The sequence below is a fragment of the Myxine glutinosa genome, chromosome 10 (assembly GCF_964187855.1).
Source record: "Myxine glutinosa chromosome 10, kmMyxGlut1.1, whole genome shotgun sequence".
In the NCBI taxonomy this organism is placed as follows: domain Eukaryota; kingdom Metazoa; phylum Chordata; class Myxini; order Myxiniformes; family Myxinidae; genus Myxine; species Myxine glutinosa.
The window spans coordinates 129,884,638-129,911,371 of record NC_136270.1 but is presented as its reverse complement, the minus strand read 5'-3'; the positions used below and the strand labels follow the sequence as shown (position 1 = coordinate 129,911,371).

Below are 26,734 nucleotides of genomic sequence, written 5' to 3'. Positions count from 1 at the left end.
AACCGTGGTTGTTGTTGTTTTTTGGTCCCCTTTGTGAAGCAATGTTTTACGGCCGGATGCCCTTCCTGACGCCAACCCTTTTTGCCGCCTTTAACGACAAACAGGGAATTACCAGTGAACTGGTACTCAATTAGCCGACCTCAGAAGGAATGAACAGGCTGAGTCAACCCCCCTGGCGTTAATTCAGCGATCGACCGGGATTCGAACCCAGGATCCTAGGTATCCTAAGCCGGCACCCTAGCCGCTAGCCCAACAACAAACAGACAGATTACAGAGGGATAAAACATTAAACAGGTTTCAGGGGAAGTGGTTTTAGACACGAACATGCAGCAAAAGGTCATGGTGGTTTCTATACAAATAACAATGCATTTTCCTAATGTGGTCATTTTACCTCATGCTTACGCTATACATGGATGATGGGGAAAAAACTGTAGTTATGCTGCACAATGGTAGCCCCAAGAAGGCATTCCCACAACACATTATTACAGTTAAAAAGATGCTTCCAGCTTAATCTGCAAGCTGCGAGACACAGAATCGCCCACTGCAAACGATCAGTGTGTCAGCTGCTACAATGTAGTCCCTCGGCCACAGTTTTCTGGGGGGTTTTTTTTTTTATAGCAATGCTAGGCATTTTCTTGGGAATCAATCCATGGACACGTTTCTGGTTCACTGGCCTTCATCAGCATGGAGTGGATTCCCCTCAAGATTTGAGCTGGCCAGCTGTATAATGTCAATTTGTACCTCTTCACCGTCACCATTCAAGTGAAGATGTTCTGTAACAGCTTCACCTCCTCTACACAATATGCCCATTGCACTGAAATGTCTGGGGCTATCCAACCAATCTGACCTCCCAAATGTCTTCATCCACAAAGTGTCTGAGAAAACAACCCGTTCCCATTTTAAAAATGGGAGAAATCCGATAAAGACACCTCAAGTAAGGTAAACCAAAGGACATGGTGAGGTAACTAAAACAGGATGACAAAACTAACTGAGAGATGATGTAAACTATATACTATATATAAATAGTAAAGTTATGTGTTTTAGGAGTTGCGGAAGGCGAGAAGACGAGGCCATTTCGTAGGGTTCGAAGCTCGTTTATTCGTACAGAAATCTCCAGCACACTGATCGCGAACGGAAGTCGTACAGCTTTTATAAAGCCAAAACCCTCTTCGGAGGGCGTGGCTCCAACAACCGCGCGTGCGTCACGTCCACACAACCAAAAGCCCCACAGGCCCGTGCACGTGGATTATGACCAAATAAGGTAACCGCTACATGCAAATAAGGTAACCGCCACATGCGAATAAGTAAACCGCGACATGCGAATAAGGTAACCGCTACATGCGCCCCCCCAGAATGCACTCTCACGGGCATGTACGTAGTTCGCAGGCGCGCTCGGCAGTGCCGAGAAGGCTCGAGCAGTGCTCGGCCTCGGTACGCACGAAAAAACGCCGCTGTGGGGTTGAGCCGACTGAGGGGCCGGTCAAGGCCTCGGGGGAGGCTGCCGAGGTTCCTCGCGGGCCTCCCAAGGTTTCAGAGTAGGAGTAGTAGTTGCGCGAGTTGCGAGCAGCAGTGCACGCGAAGGTAACGAAGCAGCCGTGCCGCCAGCGTCAGTGCGCGTGCAAGAGATGAGCAGCAGTGCCACCCACATCTCGTAACTGCGTTCCTTCGGAGGGTCCTGGAGCAGGCTCGCCCCTCTGGTCGTAGAGGAGGAGCCGAGCGCGGTGCACGAACCACATGGCCGCTCGTCGTTTCCAAAACTCCGGCAGTTCGATCGAAACTGCGTTTGAAACTGCGCCCGAATCCGTTCGGGAGAAGCCGGGGTCACCAGTTTAGGTGGCTTCCCTGGCCAGGGCGCGCTTGCCGTGTTCGTTTGCAGCCCCCGAATCCGTTCGGGGGCAGCCGGGGTTACCAGTTTAGGAGTTGCGGAAGGCGAGAAGACGAGGCCATTTCGTAGGGTTCGAAGCTCGTTTATTCGTACAGAAATCTCCAGCACACTGATCGTGAATGGAAGTCGTACAGCTTTTATAAAGCCAAAACCCTCTTCGGAGGGCGTGGCTCCAACAACCGCGCGTGCGTCACGTCCACACAACCAAAAGCCCCACAGGCCCGTGCCACGTGGATTTAATGACCAAATAAGGTAACCGCTACATGCAAATAAGGTAACCGCCACATGCGAATAAGTTAACCGCGACATGCGAATAAGGTAACCGCTACAGTGTTCTATATAATCCAAGTACCGTATATGTACTTCTTACCAACTATTTGTGATGAAACGTAATCACGATTCCGGATACACATAGGAAAAATGACTTTTTCACGATTGTTAACATGACGTACACGTTAACACTCATTGCACAAGTTTGTGTTTTAATTATTATTCTTGCATTGCATTCATAATTGCAGAAACTAAGCAATTAAACCACACTAGGAAGTGCAGCAGCACAAGGAATACGTTTGGATTTGGAGACTTGCTTTTGAAATTTCATCGTCGATTTTGCAAAAACCTTAACACCAAAATTCTCATCTGAAAAGAGTCGTTAACTCGAAGCTAAATTAAGCATAAACACTTTGTGCAGTGTTCGATGAACAATTGGAGTAGTTTGCAACAGCGGTTTGTTCGCGTTTATTTCCCCATTCAGTTTATACGTTTTGCGTTTATATTCACTTATTGTGGCTTTATTTTACTTAGATTTCTTGCGCCTAAAATTACCTTTAATTTTAATCAAACAAGATAAATCATTTTATTTCGGACTGTAAACTATTCCCCTGATCGTGAAACAACAATAACCGTTACACTGTCCTATACTGTACAGGGAAGGCTTCGGAAGAAGCTTGGTGAATGGTGATCGCTTTTGTCCAACATGTTGAACGTGATCGCTTTGCCACCTCAGGTACCTGCGCGCGGACACGTTACCTTTATCCCGGAGTGTTTGGGGGATCGAACCCGGTTAGACTGGGAGTTGAAGTGTTGAACCCTCATCGTGGTTCGGCCTTTCCAACGGCGACTCTTCCTGTCTCATGACGTTATATTGTTATAACCTCTGTGCTCCATTTAGTTACTTCATCTTTCTGGTAGAAAAATTCTCAGGAAGACTTAAGGCCGCAATGACGTAATCAAACGTGTGGGGTTTATGTTCGTACTTTGTACACATTTTATTGAGTTTTCTCCTGTTGTGAAAAGGTAAAAACTCATATCGAGCCGTTTTACTTTAATGAGTGTAAGGAACCATCTATTTATTACGTACTCGTGGGGATGTCTGAAATTGACGAAGATATCACAGGTACGTTGGATGGGATTTTGCACCTTCTTTCCTATGGGACTCGATACCTGTTCAGAAGTCCATGACTGGTCCTCCCAGAAATGATGGCATTCTTGGATCCGACGTGACGTCACTTCCTGGCATTGGCCCTGGATTTTTTTTTTTGTATACAAGATCGAGGCTCGTGAAAGAGCTAACATTAATCACACAGAAAGACAAACCGACACATATAACATGGGGAGCGGTAGACAAGATGGGGTGAGAGGGCGAGGAACACAAACACAACATCTGAGAGCAGGGACATTGAGAGATCTGTGGGAGGGAGAGGGCTTTGGGGTGGGGGGAGGCATGGGAAGGGGGGGGGGGGGGGGGGGGGTGGTAGAGGTATAAAACATATGGACACTGCCCAGGACTTCCAGGAAAGAAGTTGAAATTTCAACCAAGGTGGATCTGGGGTGAATTAGTGGGGGTAGAAAAGATTAAGGTTTTGGATGGGGAAAGATAAGAGATGGTGGTGAACAGCTGTTTTAAAGACCTGGAGGGAGGGGTGGGATTGAAGGGAGTGTGGGAGTTTGTTCCAGAGGCGGGAGAAAAGAGGAATGAAGGAGTGAAGGTGAGCAGAGAGCCGAGATTTCGGCAGTTTAACCATCAGAGGGTTGCTGGCAGATCTTGTGCGACCTGTAGGAATATTTGGGGGACAAAGCACAGAGAGAGCTGGGGGAGCAAGGCCGGAGAGGAGTCGGTAGAAGACAGAAAGACCACCTACCTGTCTGCGGTGAGTGAGTGAAATGCCCTCGGAGATAGCTTCATCATGGGAGATTCCAATGATTCTGAAAGCTTTGGTTTCAACAGCGTGAAGCCGAGCTAGGTGTGAGGCAGGAGCACCGGCCCATAGGGGAGAACAGTATTCCATTGAGCTGTGGATGAAAGCCTTGTATGTGGTGAGGAGCTCAGGTGTGCCGAGGAAGGACTTCGCACAACGGAGGATGCCCAGTCGGCGACTGGCTTTTGAGGCCAGCTTGGAAATGTGGTTTTCACAAGAAAGATCATGGCAGATAGTGAGACCCAAAAGCTTGAGCGACAGAACTTCTTGGAGAGGATTGTTGAGAAAGTAGATGGGAGGGTTGTCCAGTCGATCTTTTCGGAGAGACATAGTAAGAGTGTGAGATTTGTCAGGATTGAAAGACATGTTCCACTTGTTTGACCAGTCTGTGATTTTGTCCAGGTCTTCAGAGAGTGAGGAAGCTGCAGACTGCCGATCTGAGGGAAGAGGAATGGAGCGGCAGAGAGTGGAGTCATCAGCAAAGAGATAGAGAGGATTTTCCAGAGAGTCGGAGAGATCATTGATAAAGACCAGAAAAAGCACATGGCCCAGAACACTGCCTTGGGGAACTCCAGCCTGAACAGTAAGGGGAGATGAGAGAAATCCATTCAGGGCCACACGTTGTCTACGACCAGAGAGGAAGTCCACAAGCCATGCATGGAGATTTCCATGGATACCATAGGAGGAGAGTTTGGTGAGCAGAGCTGGGTGCCAGACCGTATCGACGGCACGTGATATGTCAAGGGAGACGGCTCTGATTTCCTGTTTGGCATTGAGGACCTCCATCCATTGTTGAGACAGCAGAAGCAGCATGTCCAGAGTAGAATGACCTGGTCTGAAACCAAATTGATGATCAGAGATCAAGCCATTGGAGAAGAGGAAGGATTTGATATCCGAAGCAATGATGGATTCCATGACTTTGCTGATAATTGGGAGCAGGCTGATTGGTCTGTAGTTGCAAGGGTCTGTTTTTGCACCTTCTTTGTGTAAAGCGGTAATGTTTTCTGATTTCCATGATGCTGGCAGATGACCTTGAGCAAAAGAGAGGGTGAAAATAACAGAGAGAGGGTGAGATAGAGCAGCAGAGCAGGATTTTAGGACCCGTGGGGCGTGGGCTGATGCCGTCTGGTCCAGTTGCAGAATCAGAGTCGAGGTTTGACAAAAACTCCTCCACCTTGTCAGGAGAGAAGGACACAGAGTCCAGGAGCAGTTGGGTTCGACTGGGTAAGGTGGGAACAGAGAGAGATGGGTTTGGGACACAAGAATTTGAGGCAAACACAGAGTTGAGGCATTCGGCTTTGTCATGTGCGGTGTCAACTGTGTAGCCATTTGAGGTAAGGGAGGGGATGGAGGGGGAACAAACACCAGAAACTGATTTGACCAGATGCCACCAGGATTTGGAAGAAGGAGACAGGTTTGAGAGTTCATTCTTGAGTGTGGAGAGATTGTGCTTCCTGGCACTCCTGAGGGTAGACACACACTTGTTCCGAGCTTGGTGAAAGGAACTGAGATTGCCTTCAGTTGGATTAGCCTTCCAAGAGGCAAAGGCAAATTGTTTCAGGGCAACTGCCTCACCACAAGATTCAGTGTACCATGGACGGGAGGAAGGGTAAGACAACTGAAGACGAGATGGGATAAATCTGTGCATGAGAGAGAGCAGTTTGCTTTGGAAGAATTCCCAGGATGAGTTGATGTCAGAGGCAGTGGAGATGGGAGACCAGTCCAGATGATTGATGGCTGCTTGAAGACCGTGCCAGTCAGCCTGAGTGAAATGCCAGACTCGTCGACGCTGAGGAGGCTCTCTTCGAATGGCCAGAGAGATGTCCACTTTAACAAGCACATGATCAGAAGAACCGATTGGGGCAGAAGAAGAGCAGCAGACATTAGCAGGGAAGTTTGTCATAACCAAGTCTAGAAGAGAAGAGATTCGACCAAGTAACGCTCTGTGTGGGTGAAAACAAAACTCTCCGCTGTATTGATTGCGTCAGCGTTGCAGTTGGTTCACCTCGGTTTTTAGCTTCTGTTTCGTGTGTTTTGATCGCTTGTTGCTTATTACATTGTATATTTTAATCAAGAGTGTAACATTCTGGGACCAACAAAGTTTGTTACCGCATATTATGGCGTATAATTATGCAGACGAATTGGATACTGTCGCTCGTGAGCGGTACGAGGAGAAACTCAGTGCCGTGGGTCTGGGTTGGGGTAGTTTGTCCGTCAGTGTTGAGAGCTAGAGGGGAGGTGGAGGTCAGTCCCACCACGTAGGTCATTAATATGCACTTGAGTTTCTGATGTCATTTCGGATATTTCTGGCGGAATTTCATATTTTATTTAATCTGTGAACATGGAAAATAATGATCAGACTCTCATGGATTCATACCTGAAATGAAATGTTCAGAACAAACGTAGGTGCATTTTGATGAAGGCTCCCACCACTTGTTGGTGTCTGGATTTTTCCTACCGACGGCGTTAACCTATTTCCCCACCCCCGACGGCGTTAACCCATTTCCCCCATCTTTCGCGGCATTTCACACGATCGGGAAATATTCAAAATGACAGTGGTTTCCCCACCATCATATTATGATTGTGGCAACCAACAGCACAGCAATTTTTCGGCATTTTTAGTGGTTTGTATTAGACAACACAAGAAAGAAAGCTACGGCACGGCACGCGACACTTCGAAACACTGAACGCCTTCGTTGCTATGTGTTACTACTCAGTTGTTTTCACCCAGTGGATTATAGACCGGTCGCTTCCGGTGAAAGTACCCGGATGTTCGGATCCAAGAATAGGACTCGATACCTGTTCAGAAATCCATGACTGGTCCTCCCGGAAATGATGTCATTGGACTCGATACCTGTTCAGAAGTCAATGACTGGTCCTCCCAGAAATGATGTCATTGGCTCCTGAACAGGTATCGAGTCCTGTCATCTGAGCGTTTGATCATACGATAGGAATGACATGTATGATTCATGTGAAATGTGCTGTTTCTCATTCTTCATGATTGATTTACTTGATAATGTTTTTTTACATGTTACATGTTTATGTTGCAGGTTTTACATGTTACTTGTTGAAATTACATGTTGATAATGTCCGAGGACATGAAACTTGTCACTTCGACATTCTCCCTGCTTCGGTTTGTTGAGCAAACAACAATAACTGAGCCAAATTAACAATGAACTGATGTCGTCAAATTAAAGGATTTCTAAATGTCAGGTGATGGATTTCTTGATTAGGATCTGAATTTGAACTTTTCACACTTTGATTTGATAAGAGCCATTTTGATATCCTCAATTTATGAATCGTCCCGCTGCTGTTCTTGTAATATTATTGGTTCATGAGTTATCAAACAGAGTGACCACGATATTCGTCATGGGTGTGTGTCTGTCTGTGTGTCTGTCCGCAGCATAACGACCCGATGATATCATCCGGTCTTGATGAAACTTGCGTGGGAGGTTGATATCATGATCTAGTTGTGTCCTGCCTAGAGTGGGCGTACTGCGCCCATTGTGGGCGGAGCCACGCCCTAAAAAGATGTCTTTTTAGGGGGTAATCGAGTTCAAGCTACATCTTCTCCGAGGGGTTTGGTGGAATCTGACAGGGGTTTCGATATTTGTTTTAGTCCAGTTGCCAGGACATGAAACCCAGAAATTGTCAGTACTATAAGTTTTTTTTGGTGGATTAGTAATGGTTAAGGGGTTTATATGACAGAACCACCTCTTGCCGTTGCAGCAACTTTGGGGAATTTCTGTTATTTGCATAAATTCAAGATGGCCACCACCGACCTTGGTTCAAATAGAAAATCAGCAATAACTTTTGATAGAATCAAGCTAAAAGGATGATTTTGGTACCTACACACAGCTTTTCACACATGGTGGATGCAATGAAAGTGTCACAAATTTTTTTTGATGTTGCTAGACAACCATAATCCAAGATGGCCACGGTTTTGATGTGGCTAAATAGCTAATCGGCCATAACCTTTGATAGAATCATGCTAGAAGGTTGATTTTGGTATCTACCCATAGGTTTTCCCATATGGCAGAGGCAATGGAAGGCTCAAATTATGGTTTTCATGTTGCTAGGCCCTTGCTAGTCAACTCAAATCCAAGATGGTCGCAATTGACACTTGGTAGGAATCAGATTTAGAAACACGAAACCAATATGACAACCAAAATTTTTATTACATTTTTAAATAATAACCTTGTTGGGTCCACGAACACATATTAATTACAATAAAATAATTCACAACATCTCAATAAACCATTTTAAACGCACAACCTTGCACTCCCACTATCAACTATACTTTTACATCAATCATCTTTGTTCATATCTGGGTACATTTGTATCTGTAACAATGCGCTAATATTTAGCACACCGCACGTCTTTCTAAAACTAGCACATCATGTCATCTTGAGTATATATGTCTCGTACTCGAGAGGACCAAGGCCAGGATCCACTAGCCCAATATCGTTATCATCATTGGTGTCATCCTCTTCTTCACCATTCGTCGTGGCATCTTCCTCGTGTTTCGTCATTGGGCTATGGCACTCATCTATTGAACCCTCACAACGACAGGTTGGGCAGGACAGGCCTGCCCCGAAGCAGCTGCAGTTCGCTTGTGTGCAAGCATTTCCTGTGGCTTTGCACTGACAGCTTATGACCTTCATTAACTCAGGAGGTGCTGGTGGTCCCTTGGCAATTACTGGAGACTATGCTGTTGAGAATCTCCCAACCGAAGTTAGTTATACAGAGCGAAGGGGCGTTCTGCTTGTCTGCTGCTTTCCATCGTATCGTTTGATGGTACGATCTGAGCATATGAAGGAGCAAGTTTTCATCTGTGGGAGGGAGGGATTTCACTAGGGGTGGCTTACCCTTCTTCTTTGTGTAGATGGCTTGTCGGGCGGCGTTCATGCTGGTGCATTTCGGCTGACCATATAGTACAGCGAACAACTCTTGACCCGTTTTCAGCAGGTCTTCATGTGTAGCCGTTTCCTCTCCGATGACAGAGTAGAGCCCTGGAAAGTCTCCTTCTCGGAGTTTGCTGAGGGCGGTGATCTTTCCCTTGTTGAAGGGATACGACACTGTCACACCCTGTCACCGCATGCATTCCAAGGAGCTGGAGGCTCTTATCTCCGAGATCATTTGCAATTTGGTTGATGTGCAACACACTCCCGTCCCACTTCTCCATCTGCACCAAAGCAGTGATCCCCAGCTTCCAAACCCAGAAAATCAGAATGATGAAAACGTCTGTGTCATCACTGATTATGCGAATCACCCTTTTCCCTTCATGAACAGCCTGAAGCATGTAGCTGACCATCAACACATCTGCCTCATCATGGCTGAACGGTCCTTCCTCCTCTCCAACCATCAGAACATCCACCCCAGTGTGTATGTGCAAAGTAGACGTGAGAGAAGTCTTTTGTTAGCCTTGCTATTAAGGATGACTTCTCACTTAGGAAGAGGAGACGTGAGTGTGAGGTTGTAAGTACCAGCACCAGCACCACCAGCACGGCGTGACCTTTCATGATCCTTAGCCAACATATTGCCATAGCGGTCAAAGATCACTTTGGGATTCCACTGTAGGGCTGCAGTCTGGTCCCCTTGCTTGTAGCTACTGTAGATACTGTACCACCACAGGGCCAGACGATGTGGTACAGTAGCTGTCCTTCATCAACAATCACTTCTGTGACAGGGGTGTGACACAGTGTCGTATCCCTTCAACAAGGGAAAGATCACCGCCCTCAGCAAACTCCAAGAAGGAGACTTTCCAGGGCTCTACTCTGTCATCGGAGAGGAGACGGTTACACATGAAGACCTGCTGAAAACGGGTCAAGAGTTCTTCGCTGTACTATATGGTCATCCAAAATGCACCAGCGTGAACGCCGCCCGACATGCCATCTACACAAAGAAGAAGGGTAAGCCACCCCTTGTGAAATCCCTCCCTCCCACAGATGAAAACTTGCTCCTTCATATGCTCAGATCGTACCATCAAACGATACGATGGAAAGCAGCAGACAAGCAGAACGCCCCTTCGCTCTGTATAACTAACTTCGGTTGGGAGATTCTCAACAGCATAGTCTCCAGTAATTGCCAAGGGACCACCAGCACCTCCTGAGTTAATGAAGGTCATAAGCTGTCAGTGCAAAGCCACAGGAAATGCTTGCACACAAGCGAACTGCAGCTGCTTCGGGGCAGGCGTGTCCTGCACAACCTACTGTCATTGTGAGGGTTCAATAGATGAGTGCCATAACCTAATGACGAAACACGAGGAAGATGCCACGATGAATGGTGAAGAAGAGGATGACACCAATGATGACAACGATATAGGGCTGGTGGATCCTGGCCTTGGTCCTCTCGAGTACTAGACATATATAGATATACTCAAGATGACATGATGTGCTAGTTTTAGAAAGATGTGCGGTGTGCTACATATTAGCGCATTGTTACAGATACAAATGTACCCAGATATGTACAAAGATGATTGATGTATAAGTATAGTTGATAGTGGGAGTGCAAGGTTGTGTGTTTAAAATGGTTTATTGAGATGTTGTGAATTATTTTATTGTAATTAATATGTGTTCGTGGCCCCAACAAGGTTATTATTAAAAAATGTAATAAAAATTTTGGTTGTCATATTGTTTTCGTGTTTCTAAATCTGATTCCTACCAAGTGTCAATTGCGACCATCTTGGATTTGAGTTGACTAGCAAGGGCCTAGCAACATGAAAACCATAATTTGAGCCTTGCATTGCCTCTGCCATATGGGAAAACCTATGGGTAGATACCAAAATCAACCTTCTAGCATGATTCTATCAAAAGTTATGGTCGATTAGCTATTTAGTCACATCAATGTCACATCAGTCACATCAATTTAGTCATACAGCTTATGACCAACTCTACAATTTGGTTATTGGAATCTCCCGCGATGAAGCTATCTCTGAGGGCCTTTCACTCACTCACCGCAGGCAGGTAGGTGGTCTTTCTGTCTTCTACCGACTCCTCTCCGGCCTTGCACCCCCAGCTCTCTCTGTGCTCTGTCCCCCAAATATTCCTACAGGTCGCACAAGATCTGCCAGCAACCCTCTGATGCTTAAACTGCCGAAATCTCGGCTCTCTGCTCACCTTCACTCTTTCATTCCTCTTTTCTCCCGCCTCTGGAACAAACTCCCTCACTCCCTTCAATCCCACTCCTCCCTCCAGGTCTTTAAAACAGCTGTTCACCACCATCTCTTATCTTCCCCCATCCAAAACCTTGATCTTTTCTACCCCCGCTAATTCACCCCAGATCCACCTTGTTTGAAATTCCAACTTCTTTCCTGGAAGTCCTGGCAGTGTCCATATGTTTTATACCTCTCCCACCGCCCCCTTCCCATGCCCCCCCCCCCAAAGCCCTCGCCCTCTCTCAGATCTCTCGATGTCTCCATGTCTCTCGGTCCCTGCTCTCAAATGTTGTGTTTGTGTCCTTCCCCCTCTCTCCCCATCTTGTCTACCGCTCCCGATGTTATATGTTTTATGTGTCGGTTTGTCTTTCTGTGTGATTAATGTTCGCTCTTTCACGAGCCTCGATCTTGTATACAAAACAGTGGCCATCTTGGATTATGGTTGTCTAGCAACATCAAAAAAAATTTGTGACACTTTCATTGCATCTGCCATGTGTGAAAACCTATGTGTAGGTACCAAAATCATCCTTCTAGTTTGATTCTATCAAAAGTTATTGCTGATTTTCTATTTGAACCAAGGTCGGTGGTGGCCATCTTGGATTTATGCAAATAACGGAAATTCCCCAAAGTTGCTGCAGCGGCAAGAGATGGTTCTGTCATATATATATATATATATACCCCTTAACCATTACTATCCACCAAAAAACCTTATAGTACTGACAATTTCGGGGTTCACAAAGGGTTTATCATAGGTGGCAACTGGACTATTTAGGCCAATGTCATGTGTCTAGCCCCACGGAGCTCGATTTTTCATTTTCGCCCCAAGGTCAAGGTCACAAGGTCACAAAATTTAGGAAAGGTGATTTTTTAATGGTTTTTTTTACATTGTTCGCTTCCTGATATGGTGAAATGTCACACATGATCTTATATTATCACATACATCATGAAATACAAGTTTTCAACAAATTTCAGAATCTTTGACCTTTGAAGGTCACAAAGGTCAAATTTTCAAAGTTGTCGGAATCGAAACGAATTTTCGGTTTTGTGTAGATAAATAACCTCTTAACTGATTATACACTACTCACAATAAGTTAGGGATATTGTGGGAGTGAGTTTATTTTTTATAGGGGTTAGGGTTATGGTATTGAAATGGAGAATGCTGTGTTTTTTCACACTCATCAATAACCATAGAATTAGGACCAACAACTTATTTCAACATAATTAATACACAAATTCTTCTTCACCATTGAGAGATCGGGTGAAAAGTGATATATAACATGATATAAAAAAAAGTTATTGACGGGTTATGACTAAACTTGGTGGATGAGTTGGTTAGGTGAGAAGAACAAGCCGATTAGATTTTGGTTCAGGTCCGAATCCAGATCCGGCCTATCAGTGGGATACAGAACGCAAACTATTCACCAGGCGGAGGTATGCGCTCTACTGAGTGCCGTTCTAGTTTGTACTGTGTAATGACGTGCCGGAGATAGTTCACTTACTCTTTATGAAAGACACAGATGTCCATGGACACCCCCGAGTGCGCGCAAGGACCGATGTCTATCCAAGGGACACACACATATTGATGCCTCTCACTGCCTGTGAAACACCAAGATGGGTGTTTGTAGCTGGGTCGGGGTTCATACCCAGGAGAGACTTCTCGGAGGCGACTGTGCACATACTTTGACGCTCTCCTACCAGGCCTTGGTTCTACATGGGCCTATTATCGCCAACGACCAGAATCCCAACCTTTTGTGCATTTGCTAATTTGGCTCTTCTTTGTGAAACACATCTTTATATGGCCCATCTCTTCTAACTTGGATATTTTGTGCAATCAAAAATCTTTTAGAATTTGTGGAGTAAGTAGTTTATTGTATGGTGAGTACAATAACAAATTTCAAGTTGTTTGGGTGTGGGGACTGGGAATATTGTGGAAGAAATGTGTAAATTTTGGAATTGCTGATGCGTTATTGGCCATCCAACTGAGAAGGAGGCTTTTACATGAAGACTGAAGTACATTTTTCCATTTTGCACGATTTCCGTGGGTTCTTGGTAAGGTGAGCAGTTAAAAAAGTGAAATTTGACAAAATAACTAGAAATTGTATTAAAGTGCAATAACTTATTTGGTTACTTTGCTGTTATTGTAATGACTTTAACTTGGAGTGATCATCCTTAGGAGACGATGCAGTACTCGGTTCATTTTTTTTTTGCTTCTTTCTTGACACCACCGATTTCATTTCCAGGTGACGGTGCCCTTGACCCAGCTGTTTGGCTCATTGCATTGTGTGAAGAATGTGCCGAGCTCAACTAAATGCAGATCTGTCCAGCAGCGGCAGAAATGCTCCGTGGTGGACTCGGGTACTCCAACTGCAAAGGATGAAGCAAGTGTAAGTCACCACGTGATTAATCTCATAGGACGAGTGTAGAAAAGCACCAAGCTGATGGTGGGAATAGTGAGACAAAAGGATAATAAAATAGAGAAAGGAAGAAATAACCTGCTGCTTGAGAGGTCGGTTTCTGAAGGGTATAATGGGGTACAGAATGTCATGGGTAGGGATGGAAGATGACGGACAAAAGGTTGTGGTGAACTGCCTACTTAAAACTGCGGAGGGAACAGTTGTCTTGATTGACGCACGCAGGCGGTACCGCAAGTCGGAGAAAAGGAGGAAGAAAGGAGTGCAGGTGAGCAGCCTGCTTGTATTTGAAAAAAATTGTAAAGGTGTTTGCTGGAAAGGTGCGTGCATCTTGGAGCTGCTTGGGAGAAGCAGAGGTAGCATCGACGTGTCGTAGCAAGTGTGAAGGAAAGGACACTGCTGTAGGAACATGTTCGGACATGGATCGTATGTTTGGGAGCCACCCAGGAAGGGGATGGATGGGGTAATGGAGGGAGAGGGTATGAACCATTCTGAATACGTTGTGCCTATCCTAAGCGGATTGGGCTCCGATAAATCACATAGGCCCTGGTGGATATCAGGAATGAAAAAAGGAAAGAATTGTGCGTGAATGTGAAGTTTTTTTTTTTTTATTGTTGGTGAGGAAGTGGGAAGGACTTGAATAGCTAGGGAGAAGTGTGGGGTGAGGGGTAGCATGAGGATGGTGAGAGAGGGGTTGGGGGTTTCAAAGGAATGTGGAGTTCAGTCAAAGTTGGAGGGACCTGGGAGTGGAAAGGAAAGAGAGATATTTGCAGTAAATGCCACAAACCTGCGATTTGTGTTGCCTGGAAAGACATGCATGATCCCGAAGTCAAAGGCTCATGATAAATGCACGGCACATGGAAATTACAACACAGTAATGAACGATGGTTCGACAAGATAATTCAGAACGGAATCCATGGCTTTCCGAGCCATGTAGTGTAGAGCACTCCTGTACACACACAAATAAAACCAGAACCGAAAATTGTCAAATTTCCATTTTGAAATGCAATTTAAATTTTATTGTCCATGAAGAATGGATAAGAGCACCATGGAAGCTTCCAAAGCTCACAATCTCAGGATAAAATAAAATATTTTACAATTCATTTCCAAATCTCGATATATAAAGGATGTGTGTGTGTGTGTGTGTGTGTGTGTGTGTGTGTGTGTGTGTGTGTGTGTGTGTGTGTGTGTGTGTGTGTGTGTGTGTGTGTGTGTGTGTGTGTGTGTGTGTGTGTGTGTGTGTGTGTGTGTGTGTGTGTGTGTGTGTGTGTGTGTGTGTGTGTGTGTGTGTGTGTGTGTGTGTGTGTGTGTGTGTGTGTTTTCGTGTTCGTGTATAACTCAAGAACTACACATCGGAGAAAAGTTTTAGACACAGATTCGGAATCAGCATAAAATCCCGGTGGTTTTAGGCTACGTTTTATTTTAATATCAATGGTTTAAAAAAACCGCGCCAGCTGCAATTCCATGGTGTAGTTTGTGGCGGCGCTAGACGTTCGGGGTGTATTGCAATGGTTTGTCGGGTTTGGCTGTGGGTCCAGAATAGCTCCCATTTCCTTATGTTCTTCCACTTTTATTTTGATTCTTCTGTTACAACGCCTTCCTTATCTACCTTATATCCCCCCTGACGAGGCCTCTACATAATTTCATGCGGCAGAATGTCGTGCATTTTGAGTGAAAGAAGTGAGACGAAGTTGTAGGAGGAAGAAGAGGCGCGGTCACTGTGGTAGGCCTCGATCGTGAGTGGAAATGGCGGGAATTGTGTTTGTATCGCAAAGAAAAGGATCTGCATTCATTTCTGAACTTGCATTGGTGGATTGTTATACATATGCATTATTTTTCATAAAAAAACTTGATGTTGAACTTGAAGGCTCCAAGCACGGACTATATATATAGCCCTCATTGAGGTAAAAATAAAAGTAAAAAGCCTGCTATCGCTTGCCAAGCTAGCCGTTCCCCCCTCCCCCTCCCCTCCCCCCTCCCCCCTCCCCTCCCCCCTCCCCCCTCCCCCTCCCCTCCCCCCTCCCCCTCCCCTCCCCCCTCCCCCCTCCCCTTCCCCTCCCCCCTTCCCCTCCACTCCCCCCTCCCCTCCACTCCCCCCTCCCCTCCCCCTCCCCCTCCACTCCCCTCCCCCTCACCTCTCCTCCCCCCTCCCCCTCCCCTCCCCTCCCCCCTCCCGCTCCCCTCCACCCCGCCCCATGGTCTTGTACATGGTCTTGTCTCCAGGAAGAGCTGGGACACAGAACAGATCAGGACACAACACAGCAAAGGGAACAGCAGGAGAAAGGGGAAGCACCAACAGCAGGGCAGAAGGAGAAAGTGGATGGAGACGGATAAATGAGGGATGTAGGTAATGATGTGGGGTAAGGGAGAACACAAGGGGTGGACGAGGTGGATACATTAGCAAAATTTTTGGAGGGTGTGGGTGGTTTATCTGGTCTAGAAAAGATCATGGTTTTGGATGGGTGGTGATGAGATGGTAGTGAACAGCTGTCTTGAAGGGGGAAGAATGAGATTGAAGAGTCTGGTAGGCGGGTCTACAGATGTGGAGAAAGAGGAATAAACGAGTGGAGGTGAGCCGTGGTTCCGGATTTAGGAAGTTTCATAAGGTGGGGGTTGCTGGTGGAACCTTATGTGTCCTGCAGGTACCTGTGGGGGGTGGGGCGGGGTGAGGGGGACAAAGCATGGTGAGGGAGGAAGGTGCCCAGTTGTTTATAGTATAATTCAAATAATAAATGATAATAATTGCAATAGTACAACACCGACTACCAAAATCGCACAAAGAGAACAATTCAACAGAAAACTACAATATCTCTACCACCACCCCACTGACCCTGTTACTATTACAGACTTTAATTACAAACACGAACAGAAAACAGTACAAATGTTTAAAAATAAATCTGATGTTCTCATGAAGCTACGGAGTTGGGAGATTATTATGTACTAGCAGAAGCCCGTGGTAAAAATGCCATGACAGAAAAGCCTTAGTGTATTATTATATGGAAAGAAAGAGAAGATAAGGTCGATTTCCTCTCCCTGGAGAAACAAAGCTTGCTACGACATCGTACGCTGTTGCTCAGCACACTGATGGGGCGTGAAGACCCGGAGAAGCCAAGGTGTTCTTCGCGATGTGGACGCCAAGGATGACGGCGAAGGGAAGATTAAAGAGTGGTTTGCACCATGGGACGACATCCCTCGTCCGACTGGGGGGGTCAGCGGGGGTTGGAGAAAAAGCCTCCGAAAGGATCGGCCCTCTTCCCACACCTCTCGATCCTTAGCGTATTATAATATTGATTTTTGATGTAAACATTTTAACAAGTTTGATTTTTAATTGGTTTGCTTTTTTGAGTATAATTGATCAGACGTTATACTTTATAGACTTCACACTTTACAAAACAATACCCTCTAGGAAGGGCCGAAGTGTTTCATTATCTGCCAATGAAATAACCCCACAAAATAACCTGAATTGGCAGGATGGCCTTCTGTGCCAAAGATCATCGTCATCGCCATCATCGTTTTACGGCCGTTTCCATGCTTGCATGTGTAAGCAGCATTTGTGCAAAAATCAAGCACAACAATAGACAATACATTATTAGCCTCCATTGGACTTAGTCCAAAACGGGGGCTTATGGATTGGGTCTCGTCCGTCCGTCCGCAACCATATCTCGGAGATGTATGGACCGAGTTTGATCAACTTGGTACAAAGACAAAACATTATGATCCACATATGCACATCATTTTGTTTCACGGTGCGAATCAAAGATGGCCGACTGGCGGCCATTTTAGTTGTAAAAAAACCCAATGTTTAACACGTCCTCAACCATTTCTCGACATACATGGACCGATTTTGTTCAAACTTGGCACAAAGACAATACATGAGAGTATAGATATGTAGATTTTGTTTTGTAACCCGACCAAAGATGGCCGACTGGCGGCCTTTTGCTCCGAAGAGCAAAATTACTAAAACCACGGGGCCCATGACATTTTACGTCTTTTTCTTCTTGTTATTAAACTTTTCTTGTTTAAACAGTAAAACTTCTGAATTTTGCAATTATATGTTTAAAAACAAACATTTTTGTTGTTGTTGTGTAGATGCTGTCGGTATTGAAGGATCTTGGCCTGTCGGAGCCTACACCATGCCAAGTGAAAGCCATCGGGGAACGTCTGCTTCACCTCCGGCCCCCTGACCGACCTTTCCATTGTCCCAATGTGTCTTTTATCTGGGAGGCACATCATACCTCGGCATACAGCTTCTTTGAGAACAAGCATGGTGAAGAGCTCTGCTGCAGTTAATTTTAAAATATATTCCATCTTTGAATTATATGCTGCGCTGATCCCCGGGTTGTTAAACTAAGTTTTATTTTGTTTTCATACCGCACTATTCTAACTAGAATGACAGTCGGTATAACGCATCCCTCCGTCGGACTCAATATTTTGCATTTTGTATCCCACTGATAGGTCATATCTGGATCCGGACCTGAACCAAAATCTGGGCCTGAACCTGAACATGAACCAAAATCTGGGCCTGAACCTGAACATGAACCAAAATCTAGGCCTGAACCTGAACCAAAATCCGGGCCTGAACCTGAACCAAAATCCGGGCCTGAACCTGAACCAAAATCCAGGCCTGAACCTGAACCAAAATCGGTGCCTGAACCTGAACCTGAACATGAACCAAAATCTGGGCCTCAACCTGAACCTGAACCAAAATCCAGGCCTGAACCTGAACCAAAATCCAGGCCTGAACCTGAACCAAAATCCAGGCCTAAACCTGAACCAAAATCCGGGCCTGAACCTGAACCAAAATCCAGGCCTGAACCTGAACTAAAATCCGGGGCTGAACCTGAACCAAAATCGAGGCCTGAACCTGAACCTGAACATGAACCAAAATCTGGACCTGAACCTGAACCTGAACCAAAATCCAGCCCTGAACCTGAACCAAAATCTGAACCAAAATCGAGGCCTGAACCTGAACCTGAACATGAACCAAAATCTGGGCCTGAACCTGAACCTGAACCAAAATCCAGGCCTGAACCTGAACCAAAATCCGGGCCTGAACCTGAACCAAAATCCGGGCCTGAACCTGAACCAAAATCCAGGCCTGAACCTGAACCAAAATCCGGGCCTGAACCTGAACCAAAATCCAGGCCTGAACCTGAACCAAAATCCGGGGCTGAACCTGAACCTGAACCAAAATCCGGGGCTGAACCTGAACCTGAACCAAAATCCGGGCCTGAACCTGAACAAAATCCGGGCCTGAACCTGAAGCAAAATCCAGGCCTGAACCTGAAGCAAAATCCGGGCCTGAACCTGAACCAAAATCCAGACCTGAACCTGAACCAAAATCCAGGGCTGAACCTGAACCAAAATCCAGGCCTGAGCCTGAACCAAAATCCAGGGCTGAACCTGAACCTGAACCAAAATCCACGCCTGAAGAACCTGAACCAAAATCCAGGCCTGAACCTGAACCAAAATTCGGGCCTGAACCTGAACCTGAACCAAAATCTAATCAGCTTGTTCTTGTCACTTCCTCAACTCACCCACCAGGTTTTGTCATAAGTCGTCCACAATGTTTTGAAATATCATGATGTATATATAGTTTTTGGTCACATCACGCAATGGTGAAGAATCACTTATTCTCCAAACCAGATCTGGATTCGGATCTTCACCAAAATCGATTCGACCTTGTCATGCCCAACCTGTCAACCAAGTTTCGTTTGAATCTGTCTATAACTTTTTGAGATATCGTGCTATATATCGTATTTTGCCCTATCAACGGTGAATAATCGCTTAAAAAATTCTCGTATCCGGCCGGATCTTCACCAAAATCTAATCATTTTGTCAGTGTCACATATCAAACCTCTCCACCACATTTCGTCCAAATCCGTCCACACCTTTTTGACATATCCTGTTCACAATCAGACAAACAAACAAACAGACAGGGGTGAAAACATAGCGTCCATCCACCTTCAGTGGAGGAGGTAGTAACCTCAGCGACAACCGGTTTGGCCTGCGTCCTGGTCATTCGGCTCCAGACTTACTCACATACCTTGGTCGTCAGTGGATGTCTCGTCTCAACAGATGTCAGGAGGGTACAATTGTGGCACTGACATCAAAGCTGCATTTAATCGAGTATGGCACAAGGATTGCTGAGCAAGCTGGACGCTAATAGAGTCAGAGGGCAGCTGTTGCAGTGGTTATTCAGCTACCTGATGGGCAGACGTATCCAGGTAGTGTTCATTGGCCAAATATCAAATTTAACTCAAATATATGCATCAGTAACTCAAGGATCAATTATTAGGCCCAACTTGTTTTTAATCTCCGTTAACGATCTGTGTGATAACCTGCATAATCCTACCTGCCTCTTTGCTGATGATACTACCACCGACTGCCTGTTGGATGACGAGAATGCCATCATTTCTCTGGAAGGAGGATTTACAGAAAATCTACGAATGGGGGCAAAACTGGAATGTCGTATTCGCTACTGAGAAATGCAAGGTCATGTCTCTCAGAAGATGACTACCTAGTGGGCTGCCTACGGAGTTCTTCATGGGTGGCAAGCCCCATGCAGCGAGCACATGGGTTGGACATACTTTGGAGTCAGGTTCTTCTTTTCGTGACTAAACTGTGAGTGGCCTGACAGTCATGCTTAAGGCATGTTGGTGTTCAGAGCACTATTGTATGAAGACCTATCGACAGTTTGTCAAAAACTTGTATGTGTTCTTCTAGGGACTCCAGCGATATATCGATATATATATATATATATATTACTGGGAATGGAAATTTGAATATACCGGTTGGTACAACCGAAAAATTCGATATGAAAAACAAATCGTTATATCACCAACAAATTAGGCCAAGTAAAAAAAAAAAAAAAGTTTCTCCGGACTTTTTTGAAAAAAGGAGGGAGGCCCTTACTATTTACTATTTTCATTTTTTGGGATATTTTTTTCCAAGATGGTTGCCATGAATTGAATGACCACTGTGGCTGACTTAAAGACTCTATAGTTTGTCCAATGTAATGTGAAACATGCCAGTGTTGATTGTTACCGAAAGGCCTGCAATTTCATTTCCAAATTGGCAAATAAATATATGTTTTAACTGAAATGGCATATGAATAGAATCAATCAATGGAACATGTCATGTGTTACACCGGACAAACTATATTTGAATAAAACAAAAAAGAAACAATGACAATGTTTAAATTTGGTATGTGTCCTTGTTTAATATAAATACACAATAATACACTAATAGTACAAGAATTGTTCATATTGGGGACTACTCAGAGAACAGACCAAAAGATTGATGAAATCCTAAAAAACAACTACTGTAGTTTCATTGGAAGGCTGATCCTTCCCTCTTACAAAACCAGAAGTGGGACTAAATAATATATGTTTAATCAACAGTTTGCCCTCCCCCCACATAGTGAAACTAATGACTATAGGACTTGGTCTATCTTATGGTCTGTTCCATAAATATTAAAGTAAGAAATCCCAGTGAGACTTATGTCAATCTTGTACATGTCATCCATAAACTGAGAACCATTTTAAACATTCTAACCATGCACTGCTTTACTTATGCAAAAAATGAAATTGTGATTTTCTTTCCTTCTCAGTTCTCTCTTCTTCAAACTTACAAGAGCCACTGTTATAAATATGTATGTCAAAGTATGAATACCAAACTTTCAGAACAAGGCATAATATTTGTACAAGCATGTACTGGACTGAACGACCCAGCATTTGCTAATATTGGGAGTATTCAGTATCTGGAACCAACAGTATACTTAATATTTATACATTTTGGCAAGACATTTCATTTGTCTTTGGTTTTTAAAAATGTAAATGTACCATACTTATCAAGCCATGCAAATAACCCTAATGTTATGTGCATTTACATAAATACTAATCTCAATCAGCACATATACCATTCAGGAGTAGTATGCCTGTGATACAACCTATACCAGATCGTTCAACGTTCGCTTCTCATCGACAACTGATCTCGAACCAAGACTTCAAAACTTTTGTCGACGAACGTATGCTTACACACACGAATATCGTCATATTCCCTACTCAAATTTATACCATTAAAAGTATGAAATGCAAGATTTTTACACGTAAATTGCACTTGCCCAGTGCACAACCGCTGCGAGAATTGACCGTCTTTAGCACAAAGTGTCTGCGTTAAGCCTAGCATGTATTATCCAGGAAGTTCCGTTAGAGGGCGGGATCCATAATAGTTCAGATCATCAATGCACAAGATACGATCAGCAAACGCCCGGAAACGGCAAGTTTTAGACCGAGTTTCTTCGCAAAACGATTTTTTTAAAAACAAGTATATATTAAAAAAAAAAAAAGTATTAAATAGTAAATAAAAGTAGGCGGCGACCAAAAAGGAAGCGGGCGGGGACGAGAAACATTTTTTTTTTTTTACTTGGCCTTAAAGAAAGGTGTTTACAATCCTCAAATATTAATTAAATATCAGAAAAAGCAAGCAAGTCCCTCTACTTTTATAGTTTATATAAATTATCTTATTTTTGTGATAAGCTGGTCCCTTTGCCGTGCGTTTGTAAAATAGATGTCATGCCGTGTGCCAGTTATAGCAGAGCGGTACACACGCGGTCAGCAAGGCCATACATTTTATTTAGTGCGAGGCATGTGCACGCTACACACAGTTTGCCAACGTAAAATACACAGCAGCCTTACCAGCTGTCTCCGTGGTCTCGTCGCATGCACTCTGACTGCACGGTGATTGGACCGCTTGCAGTGATATCCACCAATCGTAGCTGAGAACCGAACGACGGTTCTGCCAAACATAACATAGCACGTGCTTTATAGCCTGAACTCTCAGGCCGGGGCTGCGTGATCGCGACGTTGCTGTGGTGCGATGGCAATATTTACGAGCCGAGCTCTCGCCTGATACCTACGATTAATGGTCATCGACTATTGTCTTCAGAAATTACCCTGCAAGAATAACGTAAGCGAAGGACAAAACTGAATCGATCTTTACTCTCTTTATCGACGAAATTCTCCATTGTATGAATTTTGTTTTCCATAGTTTGTAAAGATTAGCCTGGTGTTGGCTTAGCGGTTAGGGTGTCGGCTTGGGATCCTAGGATCCTGGGTTCGAATCCCGGTCGATCGCTGAATTAACGCCAGGGGGGTTGACTGAGCCTGTCATCCTTCCGAGGTCGGCAAATCGAGTACCAGCTCACTGGTAATTCCGTGTTTGTCGCAAGAGGCGACTAACAGGGTTGGTGGCAGGAAGGGCACCCGGCCATAAAACATCGCTTCAAAAAGGGGACCACGATGCCTGGGAGATCTCGCGAGATCTTGGAGACGGTGGCAGGGGTTTTTGACGGTCCACACGGTCTCCAGGTTTTTCAAAGTTAAGTCTGTTCACAATTGTATTTTGTCGAAACTGTATTTATCGTTCGGTGTGTGAAATTATAGTGTCCCCCTTGGAAGTTTCTCGGTGTTTATCTTTCATAAATTAATCCGTTTGTTTGCCGCGTCGCGAGCAAGGCCTTGCAGCCTCAGGCTTCCCCCGTCGAAGGTTGTTCCTTCCTTCGCTGTTTTGCTAGCTTTTTTGATTTCCCCTTCTCCACCAAGCTTCACCAAACATGTACTATTTGTCTAACGTTGTAACCCTCACACCCCCCCCCAAAACAAACAAAAAAAACTTTTATTTCCCTTTCTCCTCGTGTGCTTTTGCCTCTGCCCACGTTCGCTGTCTCGCCCCGCCCCCATTTTCCCCTTGCCTTCCACCTTTTGCCCTGTTCAAGTGACTCGTGGTCGTCGCTCTAGGCTTCCTCTCCCCATTGGTATTTTTGTGAATATAAGATTGTTCTTCACAGTTCTTCACAGTTTTCCCTTTTTTCACTTTTTCCTTCAAGATCCATTCAATCCCAGTCCTCCCTCCAGGTCTTTAAAACAGCTGTTCACCACCATCTCTTATCTTCCCCCATCCAAAACCTTGATCTTTTCTACCCCCGCTAATTCACCCCAGATCCACCTTGTTTGAAATTCCAACTTCTTTCCTGGAAGTCCTGGCAGTGTCCATATGTTTTATACCTCTCCCACCGCCCCCTTCCCATGCCCCCCCCCCCCCAAAGCCCTCGCCCTCTCTCAGATCTCTCGATGTCTCCATGTCTCTCGGTCCCTGCTCTCAAATGTTGTGTTTGTGTCCTTCCCCCTCTCTCCCCATCTTGTCTACCGCTCCCGATGTTATATGTTGTATGTGTCGGTTTGTCTTTCTGTGTGATTAATGTTCGCTCTTTCACGAGCCTCGATCTTGCATAAAAAAAAAGAAAAAAAAAAAGAAAAAAAAAGTTTCAACTATCCCCTTCAGTGTTTTATTCAGTGGTTTATTACAACAGGCTGTTTTTCTTCTTATTTAAAAGGCTCCTTTCAATTTCCTCTTCAACTCATTCCATTTCAAAAAAATATTCAATCTCTAATGATTCCAAATCACTCAATGATTTAAATTCTCATTCATCCCATCCCTCCTCCATCGTTCTTAAACGAATCGCTAACTTGAAAATCACAACAAACCCAATTTGTTATATATGTTCATCTTTCATTAATCATCCACTTTCTAAACTCCCCCCTTGCCCCTCCCCTTCAAATCTCCCCCCCAACCATCCCTCCCAAATTCTCCCTCCTCCCACCTCCTTCTCAAAGCTGCCTCCTCCCCACTACGTCTCCCTTCTATGTCATACCTCCACTTCCTCCAACCTTCTACTTTCCTCTGCCCCCCCTCAAACAAACTCTCACTGTGCCTCATTCCATCACCATCAAACCTTTCGTCCTCCTCATCCTTCCCTTTCTTGTAACTCTTCTGTAATCTCTGACACACTATCAACTGCTCTTCCTACATCCCCCTCTCACCCTTCATCTGACCCTACCCCTCCCCTCCCCTGTCCTGCACCCGATGCTCCCCCTCTCTCCTCACCAACGGTATGGACCTCAAACATCCGGGGCCTTCGCTCAAACCTGATTGATCTCTCCATTCAGGTTGCTTCTGAAAATCCAGACTTGATCTGCTTAACAGAAACTTTCCTCCTTCAAGATGTCTCTGATTCCTTAATATCTCTTCCTGGTTACTCCCTCCTCTGGTACGATAGACCTGAGCCTCGTCCTGGTGGTGGGGTGGCTATCTTTATCAAAAAAACTCTTCCTCACTCTCCCTGCACTGCCCTCTCTCCCCCCACCCACAGGAGTACCTCTGGCTACGGCTTCCTCTCCGCTCCCACCTTTTGTTCATATGTGTTCTGTACCGTCCTCCAAACAGTGATGACTCCATTTACATTTCTCTGTCGGACAACATGGACCAACTTCTATCAACTCATCCAAACTCTCTCTTCCTCATATGTGGCGACTTCAACTGTCATCATGCCAGCTGGCTGGGTGTGGGTTCATCTCTCACCAGCCATGGCACCTCGGCAAAGGACTTCTGCGACTCATTGGGACTGACACAATCTGTCAATTTCCCGACCCGGATCTCAGTCAATGGAGTATCTTCTCTTCTGAACTTGGTTATGACTAACTTCCCTGCAAATGTCTGCTGCTCTTCTTCTGCTCCAATCGGTTCTTCTGATCATGTGCTTGTTAAAGTGGACATCTCACTGGCCATTCTCAGAGAGCCTCCTCAGCGCCGACGGGTCTGGCATTTCACTCAGGCCGACTGGCACGGTCTGCAAGCAGCCATCAATCAACTGGACTGGTCTCCCATCTCTAATGCCTCTGACATCAATTCTTCCTGGGAATTCTTCCAAAGCAAACTGCTCTCTCTCATGCACAGATTTATCCCATCTCGTCTTCAGTTGTCTTACCCTTCCTCCCGTCCATGGTACACTGAATCTTGTGGTGAGGCAGTTGCCCTGAAACAATTTGCCTTTGCGTCTTGGAAGGCAAATCCAACTGAAGGCAATCTCAGTTCCTTCCACCAAGCTCGAAACAAGTGTGTTTCTACCCTCAGGAGTGCCACGAAGCACTATCTCTCCACACTCAAGATTGAGCTCTCAAACCTGTCTCCTTCCTCCAAATCCTGGTGGCGTCTGGTCAAATCCGTTTCTGGTGTTTGTTCCCCCTCCATCCCCTCCCTTACCTCAAATGGCTACACAGTTGACACCGCACGTGACAAAGCCGAATGCCTCAACTCTGTGTTTGCCTCAAAATCTTGTGTCCCAAACCCATCTCTCTCTGTTCCCACCTTTCCCAGTCGAACCCAACTGCTCCTGGACTCTGTGTCCTTCCCTCCTGACAAGGTGGAGAAGTTTTTATCAAACATCGACTCTGATTCTGCAACTGGACCAGATGGTATCAGCCCCCGGGTCCTAAAATCCTGCTCTGCCGCTCTATCTCACCCTCTCTCTGTTCTTTTCACCCTCTCGTTTGCTCAAGGTCATCTGCCAGCATCTTGGAAATCAGTAAACATTACTGCTTCACACAAAAAAGGTGCAAAAACAGATCCTTGCAACTACAGACCAATCAGCCTGCTCCCAATTATCAGCAAAGTCATGGAATCCATCATTGCTTCAGATATCAAATCCTTCCTCTTCTCCAATGGCTTGATCTCTGATCATCAATTTGGATTCAGACCAGGTCATTCTACTCTGGACATGTTGCTTCTGCTGTCTCAACAATGGATGGAGGTCCTCAATGCCAAACAGGAAATCAGAGCTGTCTCACTTGACATATCACGTGCCTTCGATACGGTCTGGCACCCAGCTCTGCTCAGCAAACTCACCTCCTATGGTATTCAGGGAAATCTCCACTCATGGCTTGCGGATTTCCTCTCTGGTCGTAGGCAACGTGTGGCCCTGAATGGATTTCTCTCATCTTCCCTTCCTGTTGTGGCTTGAGTTCCCCAAGGTAGTGTTCTGGGCCCTGTGCTATTTCTGGTCTTCATCAATGATCTCTTCGACTCTCTGGAAAATCCTCTCTATCTCTTTGCTGATGACTCCACTATCTGCCGCTCCATTCCTCATCCCTCAGATCGGCAGTCTGCAGCCTCCTCACTCTCTGCAGACCTGGACAAAATCACAGACTGGTCAAACAAGTGGAACATGTCTTTCAATCCTGACAAA

At 45.3% G+C, this 26,734-nt stretch overlaps 1 protein-coding gene across 1 annotated transcript in view; it reads left to right on the top strand.

Annotated features, from left to right (window-relative positions):
- Positions 1-2,749: 2,749 nt before the first annotated feature.
- The window catches only part of YME1L1 (YME1 like 1 ATPase), a 94,797-nt gene continuing 70,812 nt past the window's right edge, over positions 2,750-26,734 (top strand). The window contains exons 1-3 of the mRNA XM_068126066.2: positions 2,750-2,891; positions 13,480-13,623; positions 17,740-17,917. Of these exons, the coding sequence (XP_067982167.1) occupies positions 2,862-2,891; positions 13,480-13,623; positions 17,740-17,917 (352 nt within the window). The 5' untranslated portion in view covers positions 2,750-2,861. The remainder of the gene's footprint in view (positions 2,892-13,479; positions 13,624-17,739; positions 17,918-26,734) is intronic.